We start from the raw sequence: 15,010 nt of genomic DNA on the forward strand, positions 1-15,010 counted from the left end.
TATGCTTTTGAATATCTGGCCTCTGCCTACCTCTTAAGCCTCAAGTCTTCTTACATTTTAAGCTCTACATATACAAAACATTTTGTTTTCTCAAGAACCTCCAATCTGTCTGAATCTCCATACATTTTGTTCTCTTCTTCACCTTTCCTCTTTTAGGCCTCAGCTTAATCAGTTTCCTTGGAATGTCTACCCTAATTCCTAGGCAGCCTGTATATATATTTTTAAAGCATCATCCTACACTTCCTTTACCTATATTTTTTAGTGTCAATTCTATCAATCCAAGGTACATTAACACAAAACTGCAGAAAGCATGAACATGACAAATACTCCTACTCCAGGTCAGCTTAAGGAGTCAGGAATTTCTCCAGATAATCATGGCAAGTAGCCTAGTAAACTCTAAAGATATCCATGTCTAAATCCCTAGAAACTGTGTATATTATCTCACACGGTGAAAGGGAATTTAGGTTGCAGAAGCAATGAAGGTTGCTAATCAGTTGACCATGAGATGGAGCGATTATCCTAGATCATCTCCATAGATCAGATCTAATCATACAAATCCTAAGTGAAATAGGCAGAAGAAAGAGGTCAGAGAGATAGATGCATATGAAGAGGACCAGACTGCTATTGCTGTATTTTTTGTTGTTTGTTTGGTTTTTGCAGTGCTGGGGATGGAACCCAGGGCCTCCAGAGTGCTAGGCAAGCACTCTTAATACTGAGCTGCCCCTGCAGCCCCAGGCATGCTGCTGCTTTTGAAGATGGAGGAAGGGTTCCATGAGTCAAGCGATACAAGTGGTCTTTAGAAACTGGAAAAGACTAGGAAACACTTCTAACCAAGAACCTCCTGAAAGAAGTACAACCTAGGGCTGGAATTGTGGCTCAGCGGCAGAGCACATGCTTAGCACGTGCAAGACCCTGGGTTCGATCCTCAGCACCACATAAAAATAAATAAAGGTATTAAAAAATAAGAAGTACAGCCTAGCTTGAGACCCTTTTTTTTTTAGCCCAGTGGCACCCAAATTAAACTTCCAGCCTTTAGAACTGTAAGATAATAAATTTTCATTGTTTTGAGTCACTAAATTTGTGGTTATTCCAAAAGTGACAGAAAACAAATACAGTTAACATCCTTACAGTGTCTCAGTATAATGCCAACTAGAACTTACCACTGGCCATCATATCTGAATACCCAAATCTATATAAGCGGCTAACACCTAAACCAACTTGTTGAGAGCCACAGTTTAGTCAGAATGACACCTGGCATTTTTGCCAGAGGGAATGGTTGAAAGGTGACACTGCTGTGGGATTAGGGCGGCTCCAGGATTAGGGCAGATCCTGGGGGGGGGGGGAATAGGGCGGCTCCAGGATTAGGGCGGATCCTGCTGCCTTGGGTGCCCGCTACTTTGGAGTTCCCATTGAGTTCTCGTGGGGTTCTGAGAGAATTGGCGCGAGGAGCCCGGTGGAGGGAGTGTGTTCCCGGGAAGTGTGTGTAGAGTGCCGGTGAGAGTTCAGGAACAAAGAGTTGCTGTTTGAACCTACAAGGCTTGGTGGCGGCTCGGTTATTTTGTGCCCAGCCAGACTGCGGCACCAACTGTTATGGGATGAATTGTCTTCTCCAAATTCATAAGTTGAATTTCCAACACCTAGTACCTCAGAATTAAATATCACAGTATTTTGAGACGTGACTGAATTGAGACCATTAGGATAGGGTCCTAAGGCAATATGATTGGTGTCCTTATACAAAGGAACAGGCTGGACATGTAGCTCAGTGGTAGAGAACTTAACTAGCATGAGCAAAGTTCTGTGTTCAATCCGAAGGAGAAGGAGAAGAAGGAAGGGGAGGAAGGGGAAGAGGAGGAGGAGGAGGAGGAGGAGGAGGAGGAGGAGGAAGGACATTCATGGTGCAGAAAGAGGGCACCATCTATAGTCAGAGGTCACAGCTTGCAGGCACCTGAATCTTGGACTTCAGCTTTCAGAACTTTGAGAAAATAAATTTCTATTGTTTAGGCCACCCAATTTGTGGTATTTCAGAATATAAAAACATTTACAGGAAAAGGGGTAACTTCAGGCTTATTAAGTACCCTCTCTATTAGAAATCAGTGACCTCAAATTTCCTTTCAAACATGCTAATGAGACTTGCTAGTAGAAAGACAAAGGAAAAATCCTTCTAAATGCTTTTAGCAAGATATACTTTGTCAGCTTGGCATGGTGGTGCATGCTTATAATCCTAGGGGCTCTGGTGGTTGAGGCAGGAGGATCGAAAGTTCAAAGTGAGCCTCAGCAACTTAATGAGGCCCTAAGCAACTTAGCAAGACGCTGTCTCTAAATAATATAAAAAGGGCTGGGGATGTGGCTCAGTGGTTGAGTGCCCCTGGATTTAATCATCAGCACCCCCCCCCCAAAAAAAAGATATACTTGGTCTTTATAGATGGTTTATTGTAAAACCTGCAATTCATGATGTATGGCTGACTGGAGAGAACAGGGGCTCATCATTAAGTTGTGTAAATAATGAGGTATGAAAAGGCGAAGCTGAAAAAGCAAATGACTCCCTTTGTTTGAACAAAGTCTCCACATATAAATTCACCAGGAAATTTATCCTTTAATTCTGAACCCAAAATATACTGTAATGAGGAAGGAAAGGGGCATTTTTGGAGTAGAATCTGATCATTTTGAACTTCTCCAAGAAAAGAATGTTTCATTTGTGCCTACTGACTAACTTGTATCTTTCAAATCATTAATCAGGTTTTGTATTGGTAAGATGTGTAACTAATGTGAGTTATGTGTGTCTGATCTGACAGGACCTTTGGGTCAAACAAGATGATGCATAACAAAATTATTTTGAACTTATTTCAGAAATATTCCTGTTTTAAGTTCTATTAATACAATTTCAAAAATATGCTTTGGATAGAATAATTTCGTATTATAAGGTTTGATCATCATATAATCAAAATAATCTGATAAAAGGGACATATGTGAATTTATCTGAAACTTTATTATATAAATTTTCATTTCTTTTAAAGATTACAAAACCTGTTCTATGACAGGAATACAAGCAATATTGTTCCAGGATTATTCATGGATACATCTGAAAGAGCTTAGATTACACATTAATAGTACGATTTGCAAACTTCCCAGATTAGACTCTTAAGTAAAACAATTTAAAGTATTCAGTGATATTTGATCCTTTACAAGCAATTCATAATTATATGGCAGCAGTGCCAAGCATCTGATGTGATTTAACCACCAATAAAGGGTACAGTATGTAAGAACTTGTGATATGGTACCTTGGGCTTCTGGCATGCCTTTACTAGAGAGAAACTAGTATAAAGTAAGATCATATATAATAGTAGAAAAATATTTGTGATTTTTCTTTTTTAAAAACTGCTGAAGAGATACCTATCCCATTCCCACCCATGGAGAAAAAGGCAAAATAATTACATCCCATAGGTGTAGACCTTCCCTTTTGTTTAGGGCAAAAATTAAGATAAAACTAATATATGTATATGATTTTAGGAATTACAAACTCATCACCCATAATCACTAAGGATGCTAATGAATGGCAATACCTTGAAGCTTTTTTAAATTAAAAAAACAAAGCTTTAGATGGTAAACTACACATATAGACACACAAACCAAAATCTTTATCCTTATGTCCTTGCTTTGTATTTAAAAGTTCTATTTTAAATACTTGTTTGAAAGACTCAGTACACAGTTCAATCAGTACTACAGTGATAATAGGAGTAAAGATGATCACTTCCATTAGATATTGAACTAATCTACTTAGAGAGGACTATTATAGCAACTCTCTTTTCATATACATTTACATATACTTTACTCAAATGGTATGTGCTCTAAAGACATTTTCTTAAGGTTTGCACCTCTGAACTTCTATCTCTAAATTTCTTTTCCACTAATCTCTATTCAAAATGTCATATACTTTGCTAGTTACTCTGGGAGAAGTCATGGACATTTAAACAGCTTATCATGCAGTTCAAGGTTATATGGCAAAACAATGAGGAAAGTGCCTGAAGAGGTAGGAAGTAGGCTCTCATCCCAACCCTTGGTATGCTCTGTTATTAACAGTTAAAAGACTGGAATCAAAGTGGTAAATGTGAGATTGATAGTAATACAAGACTTAAGAAAATTAAGTTGACTTAGTTACTATTCTTTGAGAACACTCAGTCACATTGGAACCAGTTACAAGTCACTTGATCACACAGAATGCAGCAGTGTCAAAAATACATAAAGCACATTGTAGATACAAATTCTTCTTGGTATCCATATTTGGGTATCATCATTCTGTAGATTCTTCACTGCTAAAAGTGGTTAAGTGTGGCTCTGTAGAATACCACAGTCTCAAGAAAGTGAATTTATTCTTTCGTTAATTGGTCTCCACTAATGGTCACTAGGGGGAGACCAGTAAAATGTAAGCAACCTGGGGCTGAAAGAGGGCTATTTTCATTAATTGAAATAAAAATACTGACTTAAGTCAACTTATCTGTGAATTAAATAAGGCTCAAAGTATACATCCAGTTTAAAATTAGCCACAGGGAATTGAACCTTTCAGGACAGAGAGATCTAAACTGGAACCTTCTGGTTTAAGCACCAAGATCAGCCAAGGAATCTTATGTATTTATGAATCACAGAAAATAGACCTTTTACATTCCTGAGCTATCTGTCCTAATACCTTCCTAAATCTCAAATGTTCAATACCACTATAAGATCTAGTTTACTCTATAAAATATAGTAAAGCCAGCTGAAAAAGTGGTAAGTCATTTATCAAGGCCAAGGAATGTGCACTGCTGGCTTCAATATAATTAAGCACATCTGTGCCAAGGTCCTTAAATCTTGAATGCCAACTCTCATTCTAGAGTGGACCTACCAAGTCCTGTTCCTGCCAAACACATTCTATCTTCTCTTGGAGTCTTTGCACTCACCCACCCTGTTCAAATCTTGCCTGGGCTGAGGGTACATGTCACAGCTAAATGAAAAGCCCCATCTCCCCTGATGTACCTGATCCCAACAGCAGTCACTTCTTTAAAAAAGACAGGAAACGCTTGATTGGAAACCACTCACTGGAGTGCAATGCATATGAAATGGGTAAATTCTACTGCATAGACACCACACCCTTTCTTCGGACACTCAAAAGTGACTTTTCCCACATGGCAGCCTCACAGCATCTTGATGTTAGGTTCTACCAAGATCACATTTTTGGACTTCTGGGGTTGCTTCTGGGGTTGTAAAGGTACTCACATAAAATCTGTTAAAATCAAGGGTCTAATGTATTTAGAAAGAAGATATCACTATAAACCAGGAAGAGCTGAAATGATTCATAAAAAGGAAAAAAAATGGACAAAAGACTTACCTTCATTTAATATCATTACTCGAAAGGGAAGATACAAAACGCATGGTAGTGTAATTCATACTTTCCAGTGCATGCTTGGCAATGTTAAATGCAATCTATCATTCTGAATATTATTGTGTATTATAAACAAAGAGGAAGTTTGTAAAAGGTACTGATATCTTTAAGACTGGACTAACAACTCCTGGGAGAAGCTTGAAAAGTTGGCAGCAACTTGTAAAGGGCAAAAGATTTCAGGGTTCTCAATACCATAACCATAGAGGTCTGGAAGAACTGGGACTTTGAGAAATTAATGACAAGTTTAACTAAGCACAAGCACTACACTTGGAGCACATTGTTGGCCAAGTCTGCCCAAAGGCAATGAGAACATCAGAACCACAGAGAGAACAATTTAAGTTAATAAACTGCATTTTAGGCAGAAAGCCTTCACTTTTGCTTTTCTCCAATAAACTGACAGTTTGACTAGATAAAGAAGGCAATGATCCTTGAAAGGAAAAAAAATCTTGGTATCATATAAAAGTAGATGACTACCTTAAGAATTTTTTTTTTAATTTGGCTACTGGTCGGGGATAATATGAAGGAAAGGCAGCATGGTGTTAAGAAGAAAAAAAAATGAAATGGAGAGAAAAATTCTAGCCTTTGATTTGGGTCACAGGTTCCTTACATGCAATATGATAAAATCTAACCAGGTAACTTATAAGGATTTATATATTTACTTCTAGTTCTAAAAGATGATGGTGGACAATGGGTAACATCACTGGCAAAAATCTGAAAATATATTTTTTGCTCAGAATTATATTAACAGTTAAAAAGTGACAAGAATTTGGGTTGACCATGGCTTGAAAAACTGAACAGAAAAGGAAAAAAAAACAGCTTTCTTTCCAAGCAACAGAAAGCAGCTTTTAATAGTTAGCATCCGTACACTCAAGAGCTTAAAAATTTTTTTATCTAGATCTTCTGATAACCTTCCTCTTTTATATTTTTCATTTAGAAGGTAAACGTACATTTGGTTTCTATGCAACTATCATTTTATGTTGTTTGGTTGGGTTTTATGTGTTGTTGGGCAAAAAGGAATGTTATAAATTTCCTCTTTCTCTTTAATTGCATATAGGAGAAATTAAGGAATTAAAAGTGGCTTTCAAAACATTTAGATAAAGCACACTCTCTTGGCTGAACATTCTTATGGGAAGATTTAAAGCTTCTGGCAGATTTCTGATGTAAATGGCTTAGTACATGACTTAGATCTGTTTGGGCACATTCCTGATGAGGTATGTTAAATCACTTTTTCCTTGCTCTTATGTTTTTTACATTACATCTTGATGTATGCTAGGTAGTTTGGCAAAGATATAGGTAATGATGGGTACAGAAGTTTCTTTCATCAAAAAAACCCGTGAAACTAGCAAATTAGATGTAGATAATGAACACTTCAATATAAGTGGACCCAGGAGCCATCATGAAAATCAGTCATTTCTGAAATCAAAGGAAGAATTACATGGGTCTAAATCATCAGGAGAGACTCAGAAAACAATTAATATTCACTTGGGTTAACTTAGCCATGATTTCAGGTTAGAACAGATAATGTTTGATCAAGAATGTTTTATTCCCTAAAATAACAAAGTTTTAAGTCCAATTTCATATAGAGGCCTGTGGACTTTACTACATTCAAATTAGTGTTTAATATAGAGTATTTATTTAAACACGAAATACCCAATAGGACTTCAATTATGGGTTGCTATATTTTCCTTCACCAAACTTTTTACCATGACTCTTGAAGGCCTTTGATGTATACTGGCAAGATCCCAAGTAATATGCCAAATACTAAGTATGTATACTATGTAAGAGTGAAAATGCAAGGATTACTTCCTTAGTTGAAGAAAAAAGAATCCTAAGGAGTTGCAAAGTATATGGACTAACTTCATAGGTGCACTTGATTTCATGCCCCACACACGATAACTTTCTGTACCATAACAGCTCTCTAGGTTAGTCTAATAGAGCACCTGACATTAAGAAACAAATGAACCAGTGAAACAGACATGGGGAAAAGATATGTACATTTTGAAAGTATTACATTCAACAGCTGTTCCACATGTGGCTATTTTTAGGGCTGTCCAACAATACTGTTAATCCAGGTGAACTATTTAATCAGATTTAATAGTCAATTGATTAATAATAGATTCCAAGTTAAACAAGGCATGTATACATTAAAGAAAGTAGTACAGAAATGTACTGTATATGAACTGTTTACAAAAACATACAAAATGTTGGATGGCACAAGGGATACAGTGCTAATATAAACGGATTGTTTAAGCTAAGTGCTTAACATAAACTGTCCATCCCTATAACTAACAAAGAATATTTAAGGGACATGAAATATTTCCTATAAAAATAATGCTATATGGTGTAGAGTACTTTATTCAGTGTATTTTAGGTGGTATTCATATGTTCATTATTTTTCTTGTTGATTCAGTGAATATATCTTCATCATGTTTTCATTTTCATTTCATCCGAAGCTCCAGGAAAATCTAACTTGCTAACAATCATTTAAAGCGAGAAGAGACGAAAGCAGGAGCAGCAGCAGGAGCAGCAGCATTATGGGTACCAGCTGGGACAGTGTGTGCTTGCAGGTGTCTCTCAGATATGTGCTACCTGTCGCCAGAACTTGTGCTATCAGCTTACACCATGGTACCAAATATCTCACTGAGGTCACTTCACAGGGCTGTTGAGGTGATTTTTTTAATACCTCTCCGCTGAGCAAGAGTAGAGCGGCCTACTGGTTCCAAAACTGGTGACTGATTACGGTTTAAAGCAGAATATGTAGCTGCCATGGCACCCTGAGAAAAGAAATGAAAGGTAACAAAAAAAGTGATATGTACTCAAATATGAAATAAACATTTTCCCCCAGATTTTTTTTGCATACAAATGTACATAGATTTTATTACTTTCACAATGAAAACAGCCACATTGATCAAATCCTCTGATTTAACTAAAACTCAGGCCAATGTGGGAGGTTGGAATTAGATCTGAAAGTATAGGGATGGGTTTAAAACAAGAGGTCCTTATTTTTCTCAGGACTATTCAACTTGTGACTTTGCAATCCTTAATATATTAAAAAAGGAATATCCATAAACTTATCTGTCCTCATTGTTAGTGAATACCTATTTCTGTAGACTGATAGAAATTTAAAAGTCAACTTAAACTAATTTTATTACTGACATTTTGGCATGCCTTGACTTTTCTAAGTCAGCCATGTAAGAGGACCCCATACTAGAAGGTAAAGGTAAGTTGCTGAGGGCATGAGAGGGCTTTTCAGAGTCTCTTCTGGCCCTGACCCTTCTGGAGGACATACAAAAACACTGACTGAATGGGGCTGCTCACCTTTACTAGATGTGGTGCGTCCTGCCTGTTGAGTTGGTATTGTGGCAGTTGATCCCAATGGACAATCCAAGGATGTCTGAGCACAAGAGCAGCAGTCAATCTCTGATGAGGGTCTACATGAAGCATCTTTGACACCAGGTCCTGTTATGTGAAGAAAAAGAGTAAAATAAGTTGAATGCCCCCTCTATTATTTTTTTGCTTCTATTTCTGTAGCATGTGATCCTGGTAAAGATTCTTGCTTAGCTTCTGTGACACTGTTCTTTCCTGGTAGCAGCCCTTTGGGCTCAAAGCAATTTGGCCAAGATAACAATTTGGAAAAAAAATACTCCAATCTCTCTTTTCTCCTCCCTGAGTAACAATAACTTTGGTGCATAATAAAGGGTCAGTATACCACATTTTATATATATTTAAGTATTCTGGCTCTTCTCCCCCTCAGATTTTTTGAGCTTCTGACATTTTTGGAGGTTTATTTCTAAATAATTTTCAACTACCTAAGACTTTGGTGTTGCTATTGAAAAGCAGAACATAAACATCCATAACAAGAATTCAATTGGAGAGGGCTCAATACTCCCATCAAAGATTAGAGGAGTCTTTAAAATTTTTTTTCTATTTCAAAAGCAACTCACAGGCATTACACATAAACCAGAAAATACAGAGAAATGAAAGAACATAAAGAACACGCATAATTTCACTCTTCCAGAGGCAATCACTGTTAACATTGAGTATATATCCAAACACCTTCCTAGGCATAGAATATAGATTCATGTCATCACCACATGGTTTTACACCTTTTCAAATGATAACATAATTGTCATTTATAAATGTCAGAGAAGAACTCTGACTCCATGAAGCTTTCAATTCAGTGAGGGACAGACAAAGCAAACAAGAAGTTCTTTGACGGGAGGGACAAGTAAGTACAAGGTGTATCTAGAGGAACATAAAGAGACACCTGACCTCAACTAGATGGGATGGCTTGAAAGTGACCTCTTAAGAGGAAGGTGAAACCTGAAGGATAAGCAGGAGCTGGATTAGAGAAGGGAAGGGGGAAACACAGCATTTCAGGTAGATAGAAGGGAGTGCATTTAGAGAAAAGACCTCAGGTTCAAGAGAACAGGTCATAGTTGAGGAACTGACTGGAGTGTAATGTGGGTGCAGTACAAATTGTCAAGGAGAATGTGGCAGCCAATGAAGTGGGAGAGCTGAGAAGGGATTAGATTAGGAAGGCCTTTGTAAGTTGTATTAGCAAACCTGGATGTATTCTGGAGGTAAGAGGGTAATAAGTTTATAGTTTAGAGAGATCATAATCACTAAGTGAGGAGGAAAATGGATTTGAGGGGGCAAGCCTGGAGACTCCATTTTAGAAAATGACAGCTTCAAGTAGGGATATAAGAGATGGAGAAAAATGGGTGGAAATGGAATATTTAGAAGAAAGAACTAACAGAATCTAGTGGTTGACTATATATGGGGTACTGGGAAAATGTTGCTCCAAGTACTCTCCTACTAGGCAGTATGGTTTCTTTCTTTTAGTTATCATTAACAGCTAAGAATAGGAATAAGTTACTGAAGAGAATTAGAAATAAAACAAAAGCTGGGTATGATGATGTGCACCTATACTAGCTATTTGGGAGGCTGAAGCAGGTAAAGGATTACTTAAGCCCAGGAGTTCAAAGCCAGTCTGGGCAACATAGAAAGACCCCCATCTCAATCAATCAATCAGTCAGTCAGTCAATAAGGAAGAGTCTAAAAAAGAAAAAAGAAAAAGTGAACAAAGTAGCGATCTCTCCTGTCTAATTCTGAAAGTGGGCCAAAGTGCTTAAAATGAATAAAATATTGCAAAACTGTCCAGGACAAAACCAAATTCATAATTTTAATCTAATCTGTGTGCTTGATTTTTGGCCCAAGTCACTTTGAATTTCTCTCTCCTACTGCTACCCCATTCAATGGCCACTCCTCCTCAGCTTTTTCTTTCTCTCCATATTTTCTTGTGGCACTGAGGATGGAACCCAGGACCTTGTCCATGCTAGGCAAGTACTCTTCTACTGAGCTGCATTTCCAGTCCTGGCTTTCTCTTTTAAGTAGTGGCACTCCCTTTAATTCCTTCCTTGGCTTTTTAGTTATCATGGATGATACCAATTCCTAACTTCAAACTTCACCCCAAACTTCTCTCTGAAACCTGCATCCATATGGCCAGTTGCCTATTGGACATACAAGTATTATATCACATAAGCATTTCAAATTCATTATGTCCAAATCTGTAACCACTGCTCTTCTCAAAGCTTCTTTCATTTTCTACTTTTTGGTGAAAGAACACCCCCCTGCAATGTTTGCCCAAGGTAGAAATGTGAACTGCAAGCTTGATACCCACTTCTTTCCTTCTCCCTCTCCCCCCAGTTTAGGTCCTCATCATTCATAACCTGAAATATACAAAATCTTACAAGTAATGTCCATATTTATTAGGTTAGTAAATACTGAATGAAATGGTCCTGTAGGTAAAAGTGATAACACAGTCCTTGTCATTTAAATGCTCAATAAAGGGTGGCTATGTTCCTATTCTTCTCAAAACCACATGTGATACACATGGCACGAAAGGACTGATAATGTTCACATAATGTAACTTGCTATTAAAGGGACACACCCAAATCGATAGAGAAAGCCCTCCCTCCTACTTTGTGAGTAATCAGTGTTACATCATGCTTGCAATGACAAGTCTTAACTGTACATATTAGCAAAAGTTACTAGTAATAATGTGGAATTTAAGACAGGCTGTTAGTTGGATACAATTTTTTGTGCTCTATATGTATCTTCATCCTCACCCATATTATTCTCTCCTACCCAAAATCATACTGGAATAAAAGTAAATAAGGAGAAAATTACAGAGATAGCCTCAACTGGCCTTGGTTTACTAAAAAAAACAAGAAATGTGTAGCTTTTGATACTTCACTATTTGGGAACATTAATTGATATACTTCTCAATGGATTATAACAGTTTGTAGCAGACTTCACAGATTGTAAAAAGGAAAATCTGTTCACTGCACTACTTAATATTTTTAACAGTTCCATAAAACCCAGAGTAAGCTCGCAATCCTAAGCGGGAGCCACAAAGGTTTATCAGCTATTTTCTCTTGTGCACTCTGTAGTATTCCTATCAATTGTGCATTTCTGGCTGCCTCTTAGATTCTGAGCTCCCTGAGATCAGGAATTCTATCTTTTATCTCTACAGCTTTCATTTATTAAGCACACTGTAGGTGCTCATTAAGAGAATTACAAAGGAAACAGGTACCCAGAAAAATGAAACAAAGGCTAATATTTTATTGAAATTTTTTTTTGTGGTGCTGCTAGGAATTGAACCCAGTGCCTCGTGTGTTAAGCATGTGCTTTACCACCAACGTACACCCCAGTCTAATATTTCATTTTAAGTGCAGTGAAAAAAACAAATATTAAATGTATATACATTAAACTGGTTAGCTAAGGATTAATGCTTTATCCCAAAAGAACCTATATAAATTTTTGATATGCTTTATTTACTTACACATTCATCTCAACTCAAGCTTCCATTCCTAAGAAAACTCAGCACTTTTACCAATGTTTCTTCATTTCCTTTATGTTTTTCTTATTTTGAAGCGTAAAACTTTACTTTTTTTTTTTAATTTTTTAATATTTATTTTTTAGTATTTGGCGGACACAACATCTTTGTCTGTATGTGGTGCTGAGGATCGAACCCGGGCCACACGTATGGCAGGCGAGTGCGCTACCGCTTGAGCCACATCCCCAGCCCCAAAACTTTACTTTTTTAAAAAAACAATTTTCTTCCAGTAAACTGAACATAGAGTCAGTGGTATTCTTGGGATGGCAGATCTAGAGAGAAGGGCTTTTCAATTGGCTTCAAGCAGAGGTTATAAAACTATGCTATTGTTTATTGTGAAAAAGATGAATCCCCTTTCTTCTTCTTTAATTTTTTTGGGTACCGGGGATTGAACTCAGGGGCACTCAACCACTGAGGATGGAACCCAGGACCTTGTCCATGCTAGGCAAGTACTCTTTTGTATTTTGTATTTTATTTAGGCTGGCTTTGAACTCGCAATCCTCCTGCCTCAGCCTCCTGAGTCACTGGGATTACAGGCATTTGCCACCATGCCCAGCTGAGACTCTTTCTTCTTAACATGAATCAAAACTAGAACATGGTGTAATTATTCTAGGGAACAAGGGCTTTGGAATAAGACATTTTATTTAAAGCATCTACATGTTCCCGGTGCGTAACCATAGACGAGTTCACACTAAAACTCTGATCCTTGGTTTTCTTTTTTAAAGGGGATACTACCATCTATTTTACAGAGTTGTTATGAGTATTACATGAGACACTGAGGTGAAATCAAGTGTGATGCACATAGTAGACAAATGAAGACTACACTACCACCATTATTATCCATCAAGCTTGTCAGTAAGAAGTAGCTTTATCTGTAAGGATAATAAGGCCAAACTGACATCTTCTGGGAAAGAAACAAAATAAATGGTCCATTTTGGAGTTCAAGTTATTTGAACTAACATCACTTCAATATACTACTTTGTAAGTTTTTTTCCCCTCAGAACTAGGGACTGAACCCAGGGCCTCATGTATGCTAGGAAAGTACTTTATGACTGAGTTACATCCTCAATACCCTTCAAAAATTTTGGTTAGTATTTTGCTAAATGCCCAGGCTGTCCTTGAACTTGCAATCATTCTGCCTCAGCCTCCAAGTTGCTGGAATTACAAGTGTATGTCACTTCACCTGGCTTAAGCAGATATTTTTAACTGAGAGTATTTCTTCTCACTATGGATTGTGACAAATTATTTTCTCAAGAGCCAAAAGCTTGTAGCAGTGCTGGGCATGTAGCTCAGTGGTACAGTGCATATTTATTATGTATAAGGTGATGGATTTGATCCCTAGCACCAAAACCAAAACGGAATAAAAAAGAGCTTGTACAAGGAAGCCATACTTACCTTTGCTGTATCTGAAACAGAATTCCAGTAACCGCCGCTCAGTGAGAATTTTCCACTACCTATTCGTGCCAATATTTCCTCTGGTGTATCATCAGGACCATTTGCAAATGGAGTGTAACTAGTTTATAATAAAATTAAAATGTTAATGAATAAATTTTTTGGTTGGTAATTTTTATATTCAGTTGAAGTTTCCAAAAGTATTGAGTAATTCAGTTAATACAATACTTTATTAAAACAATGCTCTATGGCCCAAAGTAGTCTAAATATATGGTACTCTAAATATTTTAAGTTAAAATCAACTTAAGACCAAGACATTGATGATACAGCTATAAATGCAGTGTTTTTATTTTATATGTATATAAAAGAAAGCATGATAAAACATGGAAAGATATTACAACATAAGGATTTTTAAAAACCTACATAATTTAAGCAAAATATTGATGAATAAATGGTACACACTCACCCAGTAAGCATTGTATAGAGGAGGACACCAAGACTCCATATATCACAAGCAGCATCATAGCCTTGTCGTTTTAAAACCTGGAAAAAATAAAAGATTAGCATTACCACACTACTGTTTTTTATATATATTTGGATGGACTATGAACTAAATTATATTTTCAAAATCAGTGTATAAGAAAAACTTCAACAGCACATGAATGACAAGCAAGGCAACATATTAAATCTATTCTAGAACATTCTACCAACAATTTGTATATATAAATTTAATTTGGTATTTGAATAACATTATTGAGCTGCTGTAGTTACAAAAAGAAATATAAAACAAATTGATCAATTTCTTATTTTAATTAATTTATATTTTGTATAGAACTAGAGAAATATTTACAGACAATACTTTTAATAACACATAACCTAGTACAAATGATATAGTGCAAAATACCACATATATAAAAAATATATGAATAAGTTGATTCACTCAAGCAAATAATCAATAGTGATTATTTAATAATCATTATTATTAGGCATGAGCTATGACAAATAAGAAAAAGGATCAATTTCCTAAAATAATCAAGATATGGCAGGGAAATATATATAGTTAATAATTCAACATGATAAACATCACAACAAAATTATATCTGAAGTTGTATTTCACATGCTAGGCAAGTGCTCTACCATTGAGCATAACCTCAGCCTCAATTTATTATTGATAAGGGGAGAGAGGAAAGGTTAGAGGGCAGCTACCTTGTGTGCAACCCATAAGTAAGAATTCAGTATGAAAAGGGAGGAGGTAGGGGTAAGGGCAGAGGTCATTCAAATGATAGAGGAAAGAGGGCGGAGGA

At 36.7% G+C, this 15,010-nt stretch overlaps 1 protein-coding gene across 5 annotated transcripts in view; it reads right to left on the bottom strand.

Annotated features, from left to right (window-relative positions):
- Positions 1–2,967: 2,967 nt before the first annotated feature.
- Positions 2,968–15,010, bottom strand: part of Rps6ka3 (ribosomal protein S6 kinase A3) — a 115,040-nt gene continuing 102,997 nt past the window's right edge. For all 5 annotated transcript variants that reach the window (XM_077107680.1, XM_077107678.1, XM_077107679.1 and 2 more), the window contains 4 exons: positions 14,173–14,249; positions 13,710–13,827; positions 8,732–8,872; positions 2,968–8,187 (listed from right to left, as the gene is read on the bottom strand). In XM_077107680.1, the coding sequence (XP_076963795.1) occupies positions 8,065–8,187; positions 8,732–8,872; positions 13,710–13,827; positions 14,173–14,249 (459 nt within the window). In that variant the 3' untranslated portion in view covers positions 2,968–8,064. The remainder of the gene's footprint in view (positions 8,188–8,731; positions 8,873–13,709; positions 13,828–14,172; positions 14,250–15,010) is intronic.

Source organism: Callospermophilus lateralis, chromosome X (assembly GCF_048772815.1).
Source record: "Callospermophilus lateralis isolate mCalLat2 chromosome X, mCalLat2.hap1, whole genome shotgun sequence".
Lineage (NCBI taxonomy): Eukaryota > Metazoa > Chordata > Mammalia > Rodentia > Sciuridae > Callospermophilus > Callospermophilus lateralis.